This window comes from Thermobia domestica, chromosome 9 (genome assembly GCF_964235325.1).
Source record: "Thermobia domestica chromosome 9, izTheDome1.hap1.1, whole genome shotgun sequence".
Taxonomy (NCBI): Eukaryota; Metazoa; Arthropoda; class Insecta; order Zygentoma; family Lepismatidae; genus Thermobia; species Thermobia domestica.
In genome coordinates this window covers 161,944,974-161,964,962 of record NC_137462.1, presented here as the reverse complement: position 1 = coordinate 161,964,962, position 19,989 = coordinate 161,944,974, and the positions used below count along the sequence as shown (strand labels likewise).

General features: G+C 34.4%; 1 protein-coding gene across 3 annotated transcripts in view; it reads right to left on the bottom strand.

The window, feature by feature from the left end:
* Nucleotides 1–19,989, bottom strand: part of LOC145695156 (uncharacterized) — an 86,918-nt gene that overhangs the window by 3,983 nt on the left and 62,946 nt on the right. For 2 of the 3 annotated variants that reach the window (XM_081772099.1, XM_081772098.1), the window contains 5 exons: nucleotides 18,540–18,682; nucleotides 17,722–17,856; nucleotides 11,049–11,439; nucleotides 6,516–6,650; nucleotides 2,972–3,092 (listed from right to left, as the gene is read on the bottom strand). In XM_081772099.1, the coding sequence (XP_081628225.1) occupies nucleotides 2,972–3,092; nucleotides 6,516–6,650; nucleotides 11,049–11,439; nucleotides 17,722–17,856; nucleotides 18,540–18,682 (925 nt within the window). Of the gene's footprint in view, nucleotides 1–2,971; nucleotides 3,093–6,515; nucleotides 6,651–11,048; nucleotides 11,440–11,471; nucleotides 11,746–17,721; nucleotides 17,857–18,539; nucleotides 18,683–19,989 lie in introns of those variants that run through there. The other variant, XM_081772100.1, reaches the window with a different exon arrangement.

The window sequence follows — 19,989 nt, the reverse complement described above, 5'->3', positions numbered from 1 at the left end:
TTGTTACATGTAGTTGCTTTTCTACCCTTGACCATGAAGTAATAAAATTGAGGAAAATAATAATAATAATAAAACTTTTCATACGAATAACTTTCCAGTAGTTATATGGTTAACATAAGCTCCTTCGCCATGGGAAGTCCAGGTTCGATTTCCGGCGAGATCTCATGTTGTTCAGATCACGTTAAGCTGTACATCCACGTTACCGGTCCCAGTTCCGGAGTGATGTTAAAATTAAAATCACCAACAAACTAATCTACATTCACAAATTCAATATGGCAGGTAAGAAGATGGGGAGACTTTATTTACTGATATATTTTTGAACCGTTGGATATATATGCATGAAATAACAGTAATTTCCCACATAACAATCAGTTTCTCGATAAACTAATAACACATTCACACACACCTCATGAAGTTTAGAAATTCCATCCATAAAGGATGGTAAAATATTGAGTTCTACGCATAACTGAAAACGAAAAATAGTATCGAGTATTTCAACAAGATCGTGCAACAGATCGTACAACCATCAAAGTACAAAGCATATCAACGTAATGTTTCTCAATAATTAAGAATTAATTATCTATTTATGTGCTTAGCACAAATAGGTATTAAACTAGGTTATGTTTTATTCAATGTTTGTCCAAATCACTTATAACTAGAGACACAATTTTGTGGTAAATAAAAATTCGTAAAAATTAACTTTGTCTCTTATTCTGCTTTTGAGCTGAGCGAAGCGAAGCTCTTATGCAACCACTTAACTGTTTATTTGTCATCACATCAGCAAAAACCACGATCACTGAATTTTGTACGATGTTTGTGATCATGTTGTAGATGGATCATATCAAATAAAAATCTGAGATATCTCACGTCCTTTAAAGAAGGATTACCAAGAGAAATTCCTTAAAATTTTTGCTTTTGCTTCAGTGATATGCACGCACATTCTGTTAGGCATTTCGTTATTTATAACTAACTAACTAACTAACTCTATGGCCTATGGAACCCGGAGGTTCAGTGCCGCGTTCACAAAAGCTCTCCACCGACCTCTATCCCTAGCCAATTGCATCCAGTTTCTACTTTGTATTCCTATCTCTGCGAGATCCATCTTAATATTATCCTCCCATCTGCGCCTAGGTCTTCCTAATGGTCGTTTTCCTATGGGTCTACCAGTCAAGACTTTGAAAGCGTTTCTACTTTCTTCCATTCTAGCTACATGACCTGCCCACCTAAGCCTCCTAGACTTGACGACCCTAACAATGTTGGGTAAACCGTATAAACTATGTAGTTCCTCGTTATGGAGCTTCCGCCATTCCCCATTCTCGTTCCTCTTGGGTCCGAATATTCTTCTCAGGATCCTGTTCTCAAATACTTTCAGTCTATGTTCTTCCCTCAGAGTAAGCGACCATGTTTCGCAACCATACAGAACAACAGGCATGATTATCGTTTTATATATTTTAAGCTTCAAATTCCTCGACAGAATTCGCGACGACAAGAGATTTTGAACCGAGTAGTAACACGAATTCCCTGCTTTTAGTCGACATTTAATTTCTTCGTGAATATGATTTTCGTCTGTTAACATTGATCCTAAATATTTGAAAGTATCCACTTTATCAAAAGCATTATTTAATATTTTAACGCCTCCACAATTTGCCGTATTACGGTCCCGACGTACTTCCATGTATTTAGTTTTCTCTGCATTTACTTCTAAACCCATGTCCCTGCAAGCGTTTAATAAGATCTCTGCATTTATTTCTACTGTTCTCCTATCCTCCCCTATTAAATTTACATCATCAGCATATGCCATAACCTGGTGAATGCCGTTCAACTCTAAGCCCTGGTTGCTATCTTTGATTTTCCTTATGGCGTATTCCAGCACAAAGTTAAATAATAATGGCGACAACGCATCTCCTTGTTTTAGGCCATTTTCGACGTGGAAGCTCGTGGACAAAAATTTTCCTACCCGGACTTTACTTTGGGATTCACTTAAACATATCTTAATTAATCTAATTAGCTTTCTCGGTATTCCAAGTTCTGTAAGAACGTTGTATAATGTTTCCCTCCTAACCGAGTCGTACGCCTTTCTAAAATCAATAAATAGTTGATGTACCGGGGTATTGTATTCCCACTTCTTTTCGAGTATTTGGCGAATGGTAAATATTTGGTCGATAGTTGATCGATTTCGTCTAAATCCGCACTGATAATCTCCAATAATTTCATCCGCGTATGGGGTCAATCTTGCTAACAGAATATTTGAAATTCGTTATTTATTACTTGCATAAATACGTGGTAACAGTATAAATGATATCGGTGATCAATGATGTTAATCAGGAATAATCGTTAATCACTTTTTTAATTGAGAACTATTTAGTAAATAGTTGCGTCTTACTTTACTTACCTTAGAATGCGGGAGTTTCTAAAAACTAACGGAACACTGACTTCGTGTGTGTGTGTGTGTGTGTGTGTGTGTGTGTGTCACGTTTTGTTATTTGCCATTGTTGGCAATTTAACCGACACTTTTGCAAGATATTTTAAGGTATGCATTACATTTCGAACATATAAATCAAGAGACTGTACATGCCACTTTGAAGCCATTCATTAATTTACACATCCACTTCAGTTTGCTGATTATTGCCTAGAACTTTTTTTCAAGTAAACTAAACAGTTGAAGACATATTACGGCTCTTCAACGATTATTTTATATCTGAATACTTGAAATAAGTATATTTTAAAAGCATAATCAAACTCTCTAGCGAATTTCCTGTCAAGTAAATAGACTAGCCTTAATGTAATGATAGTACATGCAGCTTATATTCAATGATATAGTATACACGTCATTATAAAACTCCATATACTGCTGCCATATATGCTACTGAAATCTGACATACAAAATGTCGAAATTATTATTAAAACAGATTTCGTCTGATGAATGATGAACATCTTATGAACGAAAATATTAAGCTACATTTCACTCTACCTTTATAATCGTGCTCTTCTCCAGTATCAGGCTGCGTTATAATTATAAGCTGCTTCCCTGGCTGATATGAAAAGAAATCCGGACTGTTGACAACTGTTGCTCCACAATGTCTTAGAAGTTCCTACGAATTAACGAAATAAAATTAAATCGTCAGATGGCGAAAAGAACTAACTTTAGATACCGCACTTTTCAGAAGACACAAAAACTTGAATTGTACTTTCTCTGATACAGATAACGAATTTAATGGGATAATATGCAAACTGTTTTAAAATTCCTTAGCATAAACTTAAAAGCAGTCAAACTTGTTTTTGAATTTGATTCATTTTATTTTCAGACGGATGAATATATTTGGAAAACAACGTTAGTATTACCTTAAATGGTTTTATTTCTTAAATAACACTTGAAATAATAAGAGTGACAGTGATAACATCATTGTCGTTATAGAAATGCACAGTAATTCATGAATCAAAGAAGAAAAAGCTGGAATATTTACCAAACATCCTATATACTACAATTCTGAAAACGAATAGATATAGAGCTTCTAAAAGTGAATAGTTGGTCAAGTTTTCCAAACATGGCTGTGTATTGACCAATTATCTTGCGGTTTAACTTTATAAGTCAAGAGTACACAAATTATTTCCTAAAATGAAATCTTTCAGTTTAACGTCCCACGTTTATGCCTCTTTGGCTAAGGAAGATGGTAATTAAAGCAAGTGATTGATGATGGAAAAATTGGTTGAATGAGAAAGTGGGAGGAAACGGGAGTACCTCGAGAATGCCACGAACACATTATTGTCCACCACAAACTTACCTGGCTGGGGATCCAACCAGGGACCCCACGCACCAGAGGTAAGCGCTCTACCACATCTGCACATACAAGTCGTGTAATTTCTGTAAATTTCTTGGAAGGGGTCGGATCTGACGTTGAATGACATTCCAAAAGTATTCAATTGGGTTATTGGGTGAATTTGGGGGGTCATTACAGCAACTGAAATTCATCACTGTGCTCCTCGAACTATCGCAGCACAACTTTGATCTTGAGACAAGAGCCCTGTTCTGCTGAAAGATGCCATTACCAGTTGGAAGCACAGCGGAGAATAATGAGTGTACAAGCCAGCATTGAGCTGCTAATAGCCATCATACTGCCCTTCACACGTATTACTGGTCCCATGGATGATTATATTAAAGTGACCTAAATCATAATGTAGTCTATCGTCGTCCTACTGTGCATGTTTTGAGCAGCAGTTCTGGAAGTTTACGGATTCTGGCCCGGCCAACGACGTGGTGAAGGCAGTATCGTGATTCATCGACCCTTACAATGTTGTGCCATTCCTCAGCGGTCCAATAAATGCGTGTGCACGTGCCCATTCCAGTCGCAATCGACGATGCCATGCGGTTAACATTGATTTTTTTTATTTTTTTGGTTTAACGCCCTGTTTGCAGTGAGGCTATATGAGACGTGGACCTACTGCTTAACGTGGAATCCGAACCCCATGAGCTTCGCCAGGAATCGAACCCGGATCTCTCACGTCAAAAGCGCGTACGCTAAGCGCTTAACAATGACAGTTAACATTGGTACACGTGTAGAACCTCAGGTGCGGAGCCTCATATGTGACAGTGTATGGTGAACTGTGCGCTCAGATACTTGTGCTTTGTATACTGTTAAAGTTGCTGTTAATTGTACACAGTTTGCGACGTGTCTTGTACCAACCTCAGACAGACCACGACTTCCGACATCTTTAATGGGGTCCTTGTGGTTTGGTGTTAGTTTCATAGTCCTTTTCCCACCTTTGAAAAATATTAACCACGGCAGTTAGCGAACACTCAACAAATCGCGCTGTTTCCGAGATGCTATTTTCCAGCCGTTTGACCATCACAAACTGTCCGTTTTAAACTCCGCTAAATCACCGGCCTTCCCCATTCTACACACAAGCATCACACTGATTGATTAAGTGAGATCCCTGTCACCAAGCGGCTCTGCTATGCTTTGGGGTTCTTACGTCAGCCAAACGACTTCTTTCGAAAAGTAATGAGTGGTGATAATGTTTTGGTTGGTCAGTGCATATATGTAACCGTTTTTGCAGAAACTATTTTAATTTATTTATTTTTAATATTACATATTACGGTGTAGCAATTGGAATTTTAGACAGATATATCATGAAGATATAAAGAATACTACCACTGCAGTCAGAGTAGTCTATATTTGATTTACACTACCACAGCGTTTAAAAAACTACTTTGCGGCAAAAGTAACGTTGTTTTGATGCGAAGAAGTTGTCAACGGCAACATAGATCCCTTTGTCGCCAGTAAATTTTTCCTAGACCAAAGATCACAGAGATGGCGAGATAGGTAATATAACAATTCGCTGAGACACATTGTTTGTATGACACGTGGCCAAGTATTATCATGAAATATTATGACTTTTCATTAAACTATGCAAAATGTTCAAGGACATATTGACCTTTCATTATTCCTAGTTCTGATTGGTACAGGCAGCTATATTGGTACCAATTTAAGGAGACACAATAAATAATGTACTACTTCTAAACTAACACACAAGTAGCAACATTTTTTATGGGCGGAGAAATTATTTGTCTAGCAATCTGATCTGGAAATTATCACTGTTCAACCATTGTACTAATAGTCTACGATTGTCACATGATGCTTTCCACTCCTTCCGATGCACAAACCCTTCCTATTTATTCTTGAATGAGAGACCTCAATCCCAAAACGTGCCTTGTTATGCAATGTCAACTTCATCAACATGTCTCTCACCTTATGTAAAGATTATAGAAAACGAACTACGGCATACTGCTCAATCTTACCGGATTTGCAGGAGCACACTGCCGCAGAGCGATTTCTGTATTGAGCATTGTATTGTATTGACGTTGAGAGATTTTACATACTTCAATGTACAGTATTCATTATTCACCCCACCAAACGCTGTTTAATATTATTCACTGTAAATATTGTAATATATCCCATTTACAGGTAAATTTATAAAAGAAAAATCATACTTAGCTACGAGATTTCTATGCTCTAATTTAACGCAACTCTTCAACATTGAAACACCCACAAACAGGGCAGGACAACACAACAGTGCCGTGAAAATATATGTAATATAACACCTAACATTGAATGCTGTTTTGGGGGTCATATATCTTGATCGAACCAACCCAATATGAATAAGACTATGTTAAGCTTACCTTGTAGACGACTTTCAGAAAAAGAGAAAACTTTAATCTAAAAATTTATCAAAAGTCAGTCCAGTCAGCAATAAACACAGTTAGACAACAAACTTTACTTTTCCTGTATATGTATGGTTTTAAAAGGGGACCACTTGGAAAGATATGGCTGCTGGGCTAGGAACTAATAAAAAAGTAAATAAATAAATTGAAATAGCATCACACAGATAATGAGTGAAGTAAGATGGGGTTACGACACGTATTGTGAAGAACACTTCAAAAATAATACATAAAGTGATAGAGAAACTCATTGTTCTTATTATTTGATGCCTTAAAATTGATATTCATAAATACTTACATGCAACTGAGCTTTTGGAATTTCTTCTAATGGTTCAATGCAACAAAACTCAAAATTTTTGAAGAGAGGTGTTGTAGAATTACGTGACCTGTATGGACTATTTTGCCCTGTGTTATCTAGCGCTTCAAATTTATCCTGTAAAATGTAGAGAATCAATGTTAGTCACAAAACATTAATACAAATGATTTGCAGGGTAAAAAAAATCCTGTCTCACCAAATATAATAAATAAGAATGAGCTGAAACTGACCAAGTTTTACGCATACCATTATAAATAACTGATGTATCGTCTTTTCGTCATACGGCTACGTCTAATTCAACACATGAACGTTGTTAGCATATCCCCTTGATGGATATCAAAATAACGTAATGTGGCTCCTGCGCACATGAAATGCTGCTGGCAACGGAAGCACGTCTTTAACGTAACTCCCAACGGAAAAGATCACAAACCGTAAGGTCGAGTAACCATACGGATCATCTAAGTATTATCACGTTATCATCAGTATATCGCCTAATCTAACAAGGTGGGAGTTCCTCGTTTACGCATCCACTTCAGTATACCAGTGATATAAAACCGATCTTGTTGTAATATGAAGTTTTCGAAACCATCGTGAATAATCATAACTACAGCATATTCAGCTATGAGATGTCAATCACTGTGTTCTTAATGCACAGAGATTGTTACTGAGACGTTTTGTTATGAATAATTATACTCACTATCCATTATACTACTCACGTACTGACGTATCCCATATTCAGACACTGTGACGAGTTAATCTTTCCATTCAAATGAAATGCTACCTCGTCATCGGGCATCAGATAATAGTACAATAAGCATTCTTCAGTATTTGAGGCATGAGATTACGAAATTCGTATCGCTTAGCAGTCATCCGGGGATATGATACAACAGTAGACGGCATGGTTCCTGTTATAATCGCAGTCGCCAAATCTTCCAAACTATTGGTTGTAGAATACTAAATTTGTAATTTGTGTGGTATATGACTTCCATACGTCACCATGATATTCAACAGTTTCTTATGAAACGCCTGATTGGAAGTGCCTTTCCGTTTACATACGTAACCTTTGTACTTCAAATAGATATTATCATAGATTACTCTGGTGGTTCTGTTTTGTAATCTTCGGAAACCAGACGATAAACTGCAACAATAGAAAAACACTTCTCATATCATAAAACACAAAATATTTTGTTCCTAATTTGCATCATGTACGTGTCCCCCCTCCCCCAATATTTTATATAAGAGATCAAATAGATCAAAATAAAATAATTATGTAGAGGGAATACAGACATAGAATGATTACATAATCATTATATCTGCTGTTAAGTAATAGTATTTGTTGCATAAGGATACTAAGAATATAAAAGAATTTTGTGTTATTGATAATCTCAACTCTATTCCATTTCCTTACTTCTTAGAGAGATGACATGATTATTTCATCCTTATTATCTATAAAATATATAAACTTTCATGTAGTTAACAATAAAGCATAAGCAGCCTTGATCTCCTGCATCTTCATCTTGAATCTAATCATTTATTTAACTGTGGTGGAAGGAAATTACAAGAAACAGAGGGCATTATAGATAAATACAAAAGAGGCCCGTGAGTAATTTTAATGGTCGATATAAATGCTTCTGGGGGGAAAGGTACAGAATAACATAGTAGATAAACATGATTCAGAAGAAAGAAATAGAAAGAAGAGACATTTACTGACACCTCGAGGGTGATGGGAAACGTGGTTCACAACTCAAGATAATATGAAACGAAGTCTCCATTTGAAGAATAAAAATATCAAATAGATTATATAATGAAACAAGATAGGTTTCGAAACAATTTAAAGAAAGTGAAATTTCTCTCTGGAGTAACCTACGTTTGGTGATTGACGTGGAATCCAACTGAAAAATGTAAGAAAAATATATATATATTTGAGACAAACAGATACTGAAAAGTTTAAAGATCGGGAAATAAAAACAGGTTTGTTGGGAATTTCTAGGAAAAGTATTTACATTGAAATGAAATAGACAAAGGAAATAACTAATGTAGGGATATTTGGAACTTAGCGAGCGTCAATTAACGGTACCATATCATGCGGTAAGAATCCTGTTATAGAAGAAATTTTGAAAATGAAGGAAAGAAAAATGTGGGAACAAAAGTGCATTGAAAAAGGGAAGATATTGTATAGATGGATAGACAGCGAATTAAGAAGAGAAACCGAAAAAAAAAAAAAAAGAAACGTAAGGCAAAAAATTAAAAATGGATATGGAAATCTGGTCAGTGTTTACGATGACACATTTAATAATAATAATAATAATAATAATAATAATAATAATAATAATAATAATAATAATAATAATAATAATAATAATAAAAGAATGCAAGTAAAGGAGATTACTACGGCATGATAGAACTGCAGAATGGCAGCTATGGAAAGAATATATTGAGAAGTATGAGATCAAGAATCAACTAGGTACTTCAGGTATTAAAACGAAAAACATGTAAACAAGAACGACAAAGGATTTATGATACTAAACAATAAAGTGGAGCAAGCTTTAAGCGAAATAAAGGAGGAAAAGTCAATTACGGCAGATAATATACCTACTGTGTTTATTAAAAATATAGGGAAAGAAAGAAAAAGAAATTATTCCGAATTTGTAATCAAATGACAAATCGTCGTAAGACTTCTTAAAGAGAGTTGAAAAATAAATGCAGAAAGATGTGTGGATTTCTGTTAGCAATGAATAATAGATGAAAGCTTCTCAAAGGAAAGGAAGCGTACGTATTGTTCGTTGATTTAGGAAAGTTTTTTAACTGGGTGAACTGGATAATTTTACTGGTACCAAGGCTCAGAACAAACAAATACGAACCAATTATTAAAAGTTAGAAGATAAAATGACGGAAGATAGTGCAATTCAGAGTTGTGCGACACAAATATTGCCTCCCATCGATATTATTCCTATTTAGACGAATACTGAAAAAAGATTTTAAACAGGGAAGAGTTGTTTCGGTAGGGGACTAAACTGATAGCATTTCTTTGCAGATGATATATAGCTTTGTTGCATAATCTGAATCGGAAATTAACATGATGTTAGAAAATAAAAGGAAACAATGTAAACTGTGAAAAAAAAAAAAAGAGATGAAAATAGAAGAAAAAAGAATGTGTGGCCAATGTAAATCGTATGTGGCCAGAACGACAGAAGATGCGACAATTACAGAAAGTCTGAGAGAAGTGAAACAAGTTACTAATTTTCGGTATCTGGATAGTACTTTTAACCATCTTAAATGTGAATAGGTAATGAAAAGTTACAAAGAAAGACTGATCAAATGTTGAGTACTGATTATAAGAGGCAGAAATGTGGATTGTTATGAAAAGGCAACGAAAAAGACTAAGAGTTCTCGAATAGTTATATATTAAACAGAATTGAGCAACTTAGGTGAGCGCAGTGAAAAATGAAGAGTTTGGGAAAAATTAATAAAATTTACGATAATTTTAGAGAGAGATTAGAACATTTTTGGAATGAAAATTGTATTCTGAATGACGTAATAGAATGGTGATTAAAACAACCGAGAAAGAAAAGCTTCTAAATTTGTCGCGAGTTGGCAGAGGTAAAAAGTGAAACCTGCCACTTCCTAATTTAAGTAGCTCTTCAGTTGGCTCATGATTTGATGTAAATTTAGTTAGGCTTAGAAGCATTGTTTCTTGTTGTTCCCCTGTTTTAACATGCCAGAGACGCTCATGGTCGCCACTTTAAACTGAGCTCGTGCTACCACCTGGTCGATATCAAGTAAGTCTGTACTTAAGAAAACGGAAATATGAGAGATGCATTTTATTACGTGATTGCCTAATCCACAACTTCTGATGATAGCATAAAAAATTGTAATAACTCAAAAGTTTTCATATACGTGTAGTGTAGACCAATTTTCTTGTTAAAGAATTTTCCACTAAATATATAATTTATACTAATAATTTTTGATTCAGGTTATGAAAGTACTTTCCACTTTATTCAAAATTGTTTTGCAACTACGTAATACTACTACTCTGAATTCATACATAGATTATTAGATATCGAAAATAAAAAGAATGTTTAACACACGAATATTCGATAATTTGTATTATCTAGAATCTAGACTATAACACTGAAATTTTAACTTTTAATTCCACATGATCTGGAAACAAGAACAGAATATGGAAGAAATAGGCTGAATGATTATTAAAGGGGGAAAGACTTTCCTAGCAATTATTTGATAGAGCATAGAAAATCCTCAGAAAACAGTCATGAGCAGGGCGATCTCTTCACTGTCAGATCGTTAGGCTAGCACCGTTTACAATTAATCCACGTAAGACGTACTTGATATGTTCATCATTATTTAAAAAAAAAAAAAAAAAAAAAAAAAAAAAGCATAGTAATGAATGAATACTATACAGCACGAAAAAGGTGCTTTTATAGTACTTGACTCAAACAAAAGTGCACTTTTATACTTCTCTATTTGCTATTACTTCACTATGTTAAATCCACTTACCTCTGGTATTAATTGTTTTGATTTTAAGCACTCATCAACCCAGTCAACAGAAACCACCCACTTCTTAGTTGCAACACCAAATAAATATTTCAGTGTTCTCGCAACTGTCAAATCAGGATTGGTTTTAACAATTAGATGAGTCACACGAGGTTCAAAATTGCTTACGAAGTCTGCACCGACTACTTTAGCAAATCTAGTTACTTTGGCAACCCCTCGGCCAGTAAGTCCACTGCACGCAAAACATAATTTCCGCCTTTGAGTCGACTGCACCACAGGATTTTGGCCATTTATTTCCGCAGCATTCTTATTTCTTCCATCTGTATTATCCTGAAGAATTTCTACGGTTTTACTGACCAAAATATTATTATTCGACGTCTTAGTCTCCCCTTCACTGAAAAGTAAAATATAAACTGATATTGGCGACTTTATAAAACATTTTCGAAGATTATTTCAAAAAACAAAACTTGATAATTGATCTTATTCTTTTGCTTCCTTGTTTTTCTCTATAGGCTGTCACAGAAAATGAATTAGTGTAGAGCGCTCATCCCTTGGTGCTTGGTTTTGTGATGGACAAAACACTGTGTGCGTACGTTTTCTCGGGTTCTCCTTTTCCTTCTGCTTTCTTCATTCCACCATTTTGTTCATTATCATCACTGTCGTCTTCCTTAGCTTCGGAGCATTGTAGCGAGACGTTAACCTTAATAAATAGATAAATATGAATTACCAAGTAATAAATAATTAACTAATGGCAAATAAGTACCCATACCTTATTTGGTATAACATGATATTATGAACGATCATATCCATTTGGTTTATATAGCTCGTCATAGGGGCACAGACAGGAAAGAGGAAAAGAAAAAGAAAAATCCAGACAGACGTCTATTCGTATGTTGCTAATATACACTCGATGAAATTTGAAATATGCGTTCTTGTTGAAGTACTGTATCATAATCTACCTTTGTAATTCAGTAAGAATAGAACATCGTAAAGGCTTTACCTCAAAAGTCTTTCAGGTACGTTCTCAAATTTCAATCATTGAATGTGATCTGTTATAACACAATAAGGTTAAGACGCAAATTTATACGGAAATATAAGAAAGAAGAGGTTGAAAAATAGCGTATGTCATGCTTGTCAAGCTGAAATATCACTGTACTTTCGGCGTTGGAATAGGACTAGGTAGAATCAAAAGCTGCTACTCGTCGGACGCTGCCATCGTCGTTTACTTCTTTTAGTTTGAGCAAAAACTAATTATGTTATTTCTTATGCTAATAAGTCTTCAGAAATATTTGAAGTGCTTCCACCTTTATTTTAAGAATCTCTCTTCTTCTGGTTTAACTTCCCTTACTAGCACCTAGACTAACTGAGATGCTGACGTATGTATAACGTGAAACAAAATGAACTTCCAATTCCACTAGGAATTGAAACCCTTGTCTCACACTTTAAAAGACAGAAAGGCAACCGTATAGCCATGAGGAAAAACCCGTAAGAAATTTTGTAGTGTATTATTATTATTATTATTATTATTATTATTATTAAGTTTCAGTATTTTGCTTTATCTAGTTTATATGCGATGCGTCTCATTTACAAAGATAAGGAAGCAGCAGCAGGACTATTGACTATTGCAGGATTAAATTTACCATTTCAAAACAAAAAGTATCAATACATTTTTATTTTGCTATATATATCAAATAAAGCATTATAATACCATTTTTTTTTTTTACCAATATGAAACAATATCAATGAACAATAAAACAGTAATAACATGTAACAATAAAATTAAAGATAACACATTTGCAAACAAAATAGTAATAACACGCTTCGAGAATACAACAAATAAACTAGATACATTATTAAAAATGTCAATAGCCGATGGAAGCTGGCTTAGTTTTAACCAACGTGCTTGACCAGATTGATTTCTTGTATACAGAAGGATTTTAGAACAATTTATGTCTAGTACCATTGTCGAACCTCTACGGGAAGGGTGAATGATTGTGATTTTCTCCAATTGAAAAATCTTTCCTCTTTATAGTTTCCGAAACACTAATCCGGTATTGTTAGTAGCACAAATAAAATAGATTATATCTGACCAGGGTTGGCAAAAACCATGGTTTTCATTGAAAAACAAACAAACAAACAAAAAAAAAAACCTTTTTTGTTTAAACTTATATATATATATATATATATATATATATATATATAATTTGCTCTATGTATTTATATCACATATGGACAGAAATAAATTTGTTTCGTCTTGGTGTTATTATGCAACAACCAGGTTATTTTGGAAGGGATCACATAAACTTAAAGCGGAATCCAAACCGTTTCTCGGCTTACATTCGAGAGAAATTGTCCTCCATTTGAACTCGAAACCGGGACTAAGTGACCACAAATGCGATACACTGCCGACTCACTCAAGATGGACTCCCGATAAAAATATGTTGTACTGATCTTTACATACTTGTTAATATAATTGTCAAGAGTCATTTCAGAAGGAAAAAAAGATAAACAATTGCACAAGTGAAACCATAATACAGAATTACATATTGACAATTTCAAAGTACTGCAGAGTACAGAAGAACTAATTTAGTCCAAGTTAGTTCACTACAACTTTTATTAGTCCAAGCTAAAGAAATACAACGACTTAATTTGCATACAACAAATTATTTGAGTCCACTTTGACCCATTTATACATACATAGATACTAAAGATACTTCTGATTCAATAAATGCCTCTCGTGGGGTTTGTATGACCCCCTCCCCCCCAAAAGTACGGCACTTCGATGTATTTTATCAATAGTAAAAATTATTAAAACGAAACAATATTTAGATTTTTTCTTTGATTACAATTGCATAACAATCATAACATGCTACAAAAGAATCACAAAAGAAACATTCATAAACTTTTATATATATATATATATTATATACTAGCAGCGTTCACCCCGCTTCGCTGCGGTCACCCCGGAACGCAATAAACTTTGTTACTTAGATAATTTTTACTTTTTCGCTTTCAAGTGATATGATAAAAACCATAGAAGATTGCAGTAAATGTTAACATTATATCGCCTGTCATTTATGTTAACCCGCCCCGCTTCGCTGCGGTCACCCCGGAACGCAATAAACTTTGTTACTTAGATAATTTTTACTTTTTCGCTTTCAATTGATATGATAAAAACCATAGAAGATTGCATTAATGTTAACATTATAGCGCCTGTCATTTATGTTAACCCGCCGAGTGACACGGTCATGCGGGTTGCATATAAATACGTTTATTTTTACCTATGATGAACTAACAAAGGATTTGTACGTTATGGACACTTGAATGGTCAATTATCTCAAGACACTGGTAATTAAAAATTAAAGTGATATGATAAAAACCATCTAGGGTCCAAATCCTAATAACCCCCCAAAAATAAAAGAAATTGGTTCAGCCGTATTAGCGTGATGAGCTAACAAAGGATTTGTGCGTTCTCTTTTATATAATAGAATAAGTTGCTTTTGTAGTATAATCTCTTTGAGTAATGTATGGGGAATTCAGGTCTGAATATAACAATAATATACGGGAATGAAACGTGATAACCCACAAATGTGTGTTCATCAAGATTTTACGAACACTTGCACTTTTACGAACATTTTTCATGTTTTTGGTTTAAACCCTTTTTTTTGTTTGTTTGTTTTTTGTTTTTTTAAAAAAAACCAGCTGGTTTAAACCAGCCAACCCTGTATCTAACAGAAGTGTAATTAAGCAAAAATTTGTTTCACTCCATCCTCCATTTAATATATGCGATTTACAATTTTGTGAAGATGGTTAAGATCAGATATTTGATACTGGTAGTAGTAATGTCGAGTATTTAAAATTTGATATTTAGAAGAGAATTTATTTTATGGAGTACACTACCGCAAAAGAACTTGATTAAATAGTTTGATTTATATGGGGGTAAAGAGCGGACTGAAGGCCACTTACTGTTATTTCCTATATTTTTGCAAACCAATCGAAAACTTTAAAAATAAAATGCAATACATCTATTGACTGATTTGACTGGAGTGTTTTTCTTTTCAGCACCTAGACTATACAAGACAGGACCTTTTTATGGAGTGGGAACCGCTCCTTAGTAGGTTTGTATTCCATTGAAAGTTTCTATTAATATCGAGTTTTATTTAAGATATTGAGATTTCTGGGATTTCGGCATCAATTTGCCATGTTAGCCCATCACGTATGAGGGATGACGTCCCTCGTGATCACACTATTCGAGGAAAGGGAAGGAAGAAAGTGGCCTGGGACCTGAATGTTAGGTACCATCCCAGCATTTGCCTTGTGAATGAGAAAAACCTAGGAAGACCTCACTCAGGATGACTGGTCTAAAAAAAGTTTTTTACACTTTTTCGACCGAGTGTCCCTATCGAGTTTTATTAAACAAAAGTAAATACAATTGATAACATTCAGCAGCATCATGCGATTGTGGAACTTCCATTCCAGCGTCTTAACCCTGAAGATTTAGTCAGAACCTCAGGTGTACAAGTATGGTATTTCATTTTTTCTTGCTTGTATACTAAGATACTTCTAATCTTGTTTCTTTCTAAAAACGCATCACAGATGATTACCGAAATAAAACTTGTTAAATAAACATTTAAACAGAATGGTCGATATTTGCTTTACGTCCTTATGCAACACAAATTTCAAGGACGAGGCATATCTTTCACAGGGGATCCGAACCACATCGAGACTTAAATTTCTTGCAGTTAGTGGGTATATAGACTAAATCACCTCACACAGAATTGACACTTCATTCCTATTTCCCGTCCAATGGACACACATTAGATAACCATGAAACGGTCCCGGATTTTGAGAAATTTAAAGGTATATCTTTTTATACAATTAAATTGTTACTCGTCTTTCAGTAAATTTAATAGCGACTTTTAACAGCTAAGTCCATGATTCGCCTCGTGTGTTTAATTTCGTCTACATAAATAAGGTAAGGAAACAAGATCTGTATTCAGTTAGACTCAATGCCATATATATTCGTTTTATCCTATAACACTTTCGAACGAACTGACTGCTCTTGCATCTTCGGTTTTCAAGACAGTAAAATGCTACAGATTAGTACTTCACCACCGTCAGTCTCCTACCAATTTTTAATGTTTCTTTCATCATTCTGAAACCAAAGAATAATTTTCTGTCCAATACTTCTGTTAATTTTCCTAGATTTTCAAATTATTATTTAGTAAACCTAAATAATAGGGAAAATACTGTCGGTGTTATGGCAAATACTGTTTATTGTTTAGAACTTTATATGCAGAATCTGAATATTTTTTTTTTTTTTTTTTTTTTTTCGTTGCAGCCAGGGTTGACTGGTTTAAACCAAGAAAACCAGCTGGTTAAAAAACTGGTTTAAACAACGAAAAATGCTCGTAAAAGTGTAAGTGTTTGTAAAATCTTGAGCACACATTTGTGGGTTATCACGTTTCACTCCCGTATAATATTCGTATTATATTCAGACCTAAATTCCCCATTCATTACTCGAAGAGATTATACTACAAAAGCAACTTTCATTTTTTTATAAGTTTATGAATGTTTTTTGTGTGATTTTTTTATAGTTTGTTATTATTGTTATGCAATTGCAATCAAAGAAAAATTCTAAATATTGTTTCGTTTTAATAATGTTTACTGTTGGTAAAATACACCGAAGTGCTGTACTTTTTTTTGGGGGGGGGGAGGGTCATACAAAATTCCACCAGAGGCATTTATTGAAATCAGAAGTATCTTTAGTATCTATTTATATATAAATGGGTCAGAGCCAAAGTAGACTCAAATAATTTATATCAGTTTTCTTGCTAATATACAAATTAAGTCGTTGTATTCCTTTAACTTGGACTAATAAAAGTCGTAGTGAACTAACTTGGACTAAATTAGTTCTTCTGTACTCTGCAGTATTTTGAAATTATCTATATGTAATTCTGTATAATGGCTTCACTTCTGCAACTGTTTATCTTTCTGTCCTTCTGAAATGACTTGTGTCAATTATATTGTCAATTATACTGTCAATTACATTTGTGACTTGTGTCACAAATGTAAAGATCAGTACGATGTATTTTTATTAGGAGTCCTTTGTGAGTGGGACGTATCACATTTGTGATCAATTAGTCCCGGTTTCGAGTTCAAATGGAAAACAATTTCTCTCGAATGTAAGCCGAGAAGCAGTTTGGATTCCGCTTTAAGCTTACTTGACCCCTTTCAGCATAACCCGGTTGTTGCATAATAACACCAAGGCGAAACAAATTTATTTCTGTCCATATACGATATAAATACAGAGCAAATTATTTAAACCAAAAACCGTTTTTTTTTTAAAAAAAAAAAAGGTTTTTTTTTTTGTTTTTCAATAAAAAACACGGTTTTTACCAACCCTGGTTGCAGCACTCGCAGGCGCCAGACGGCTTTTAGTTGAGCGATGTATAGTCAACCAACTCTCATTACCATTCTTTCTGGCTTTCTGAACCAGAGTTCAAGTCAAGTATCCCACTTTGGCCAACAGCATAGATTCTGTACTACTATCGGTAATCGAACCCGAGGCTATATGAATTACCTCAATTACCGATAGCATTAACGAAATAAATAACATATACAATTTACAAATACATACTCCGCAGAACAACTTTAATAGGTATTATGTACTTACTTAGAGTTTCTTTCTATCAACCTTGCTTTCTTCAAATTTTCTTTGTCGTCACTGTCAGCTGTCCGCTTCTTGCTACCAACTGCAATGTGGTCAAATTCTAGTTTTTTTCTACCGGGTCTGGATGTCTGATTGCTCCTGCAAATACAAATTATTTACTATTAATTATCGCTGTACATAACTGTTATAACAAAGTATAAACAGAACAATACGATATGAAACTAGATTGCATAAGGCTGACAGCCACACTGAACTATATTTACGCAACAACCTTCATTAGCATTCAATATTATGCAATGGAGTTACAAAATCTAAAACCGATGACTGTGCTGTCTTGTGATTACAATTGAGATGTGACTCTAAGGGGGGGGGAGGGGGGAAATGACTGAAGACTATTTTTGTTCGTAAGCGAAAGGGATAGTACAAACGGAAAGAAGGCACGAATTCAACTGAGGACGTTAAAAGGCATCATGGAAAGTCTAGACTAAAACTACACAAAGTTCTTATAAAACTAATTAAAGGTTTAAGTAAAATTTACAGAACACGTAGATTTCACGTAAATCACACTTGCAGTAAATTACAACTATTCAGTCACTAAATGTTGATATGGTTAGATTTTCACTAATCTTATGAATTTCATTCTAAATCCACCCAATTAATGAATAGTTGGAAGGCGTTAGAAGTACAAATACATTACAAACTATACATCAAACTAGGAGTACTGTTTGTGTAAGTTATTGAATGAGAATATTATTAAACTTTAGAAACCACTGAATGTAAAAATATACAAGCATGTACACCAAATAAAATATGTAACTTACTTCACTTGCATGTGCTCATCTTCCTTAGAATCTGTTACACGAATCTTGGTTAAATTGTTCATAGTCGAGTCTGGTTGAGGAGTTGCTTCTAGAATGCAATCAGATTCATTATCACTCTGTTCAAGCGCTTCAAAATCTTCATCCTTAAATAAATAAAATAAAAAGTACACTATTATTTTCATTCATAAATTTTATATGTTATCACAATATGATTACAAGTGAGTAATCTATGAGGCTTCGATGGAAATTTACCAATGGTGTTATCAGGCAGAGATTAGACAGTTGATTTACAGTTCTAAAGGATGCGAATCCGTGAGAAATAAAACACCGGGATCCCAGCAGCTACGCTATAAAGTTATCTGCTTATAGCTGGGATACGGGCTTAACTGTTCATATCCCAGGAAAGGATTTAAATTATTTAGATTATCTGATCACCTTTCTAGGATTTATTTGTATATTAACGATTGCTTCTCAAAATGGATCAAAGTTTGATTACTACGATATATTGCACTTGCTTTCTTTTCCTGCGTCAATGATGACTGATGATGGAGGACAATCTTTTCTTCAATATTCTTCAATATACTCAGTCCCTCTTCCTCACGGGCATATAATGGCTTAAGTTCTTTTCATAAAACGTTTACGCTGTCATTTTGTATTTCAACAATGGTAATTTATAAATAATGTGTAGTTTTATTGACACTTACGGTCTCCCTATTTTTCTAATAATTATGGATTGCTCCTGTATTCTCCTATATAGTAAAATAATAAGAGCAATCTGTGATTATTGGGGAAGGCCCCACTGAGTATTTTTAAATGCGCTTCCACCCGGCACATAAAGCAACGATGACAAATGTGGCCATTACTGTATGTAGTTTCTACAGCTAAGGTTCAAATTAAAACTAAGTGTCAAGAAGAAAAAGACTGATTTTAATTGGTTTATTTTAGCGTCCCTTTTCAGCACCGAAGCTACATGAGTCGCAGACCTACAGTTTAAGGTGGAATTCTAACTATTGTAATGTGTTCAAATTTGAAAGCTCTCCCACCGGAAATCGAATCCGGGGCCACGTACCCCCAAGGCGCAGCGCTAGCGGGAAGAGCAGGTTGATTTTGGAGGTGAGTAAGAGTAATGTTAGTGAAATTTCAGGAAATCCAGTGAATAGGGCGCTTTCCTTTGATAGTAAATGGATATGGATATTATGATAATACTGAGCATGGATCATAACAGTACCGTAACACTCGAATTAGCAGTGAAACAATTAGCTAATCGGGTAAAGCAGATAGTTAATCATTGTAGTCTATTTGTAGTTATGATATTTCCCATATTTCCATCGCTTTCTAAATCGTTCTAGATTAAAAATATAAATAATGTATCAAATTTGCAACTTAAAATTACTGTAACTTCCTATATTACAGCTATTTTGTTTACCTGTAACGAAATTTTCATACGCAT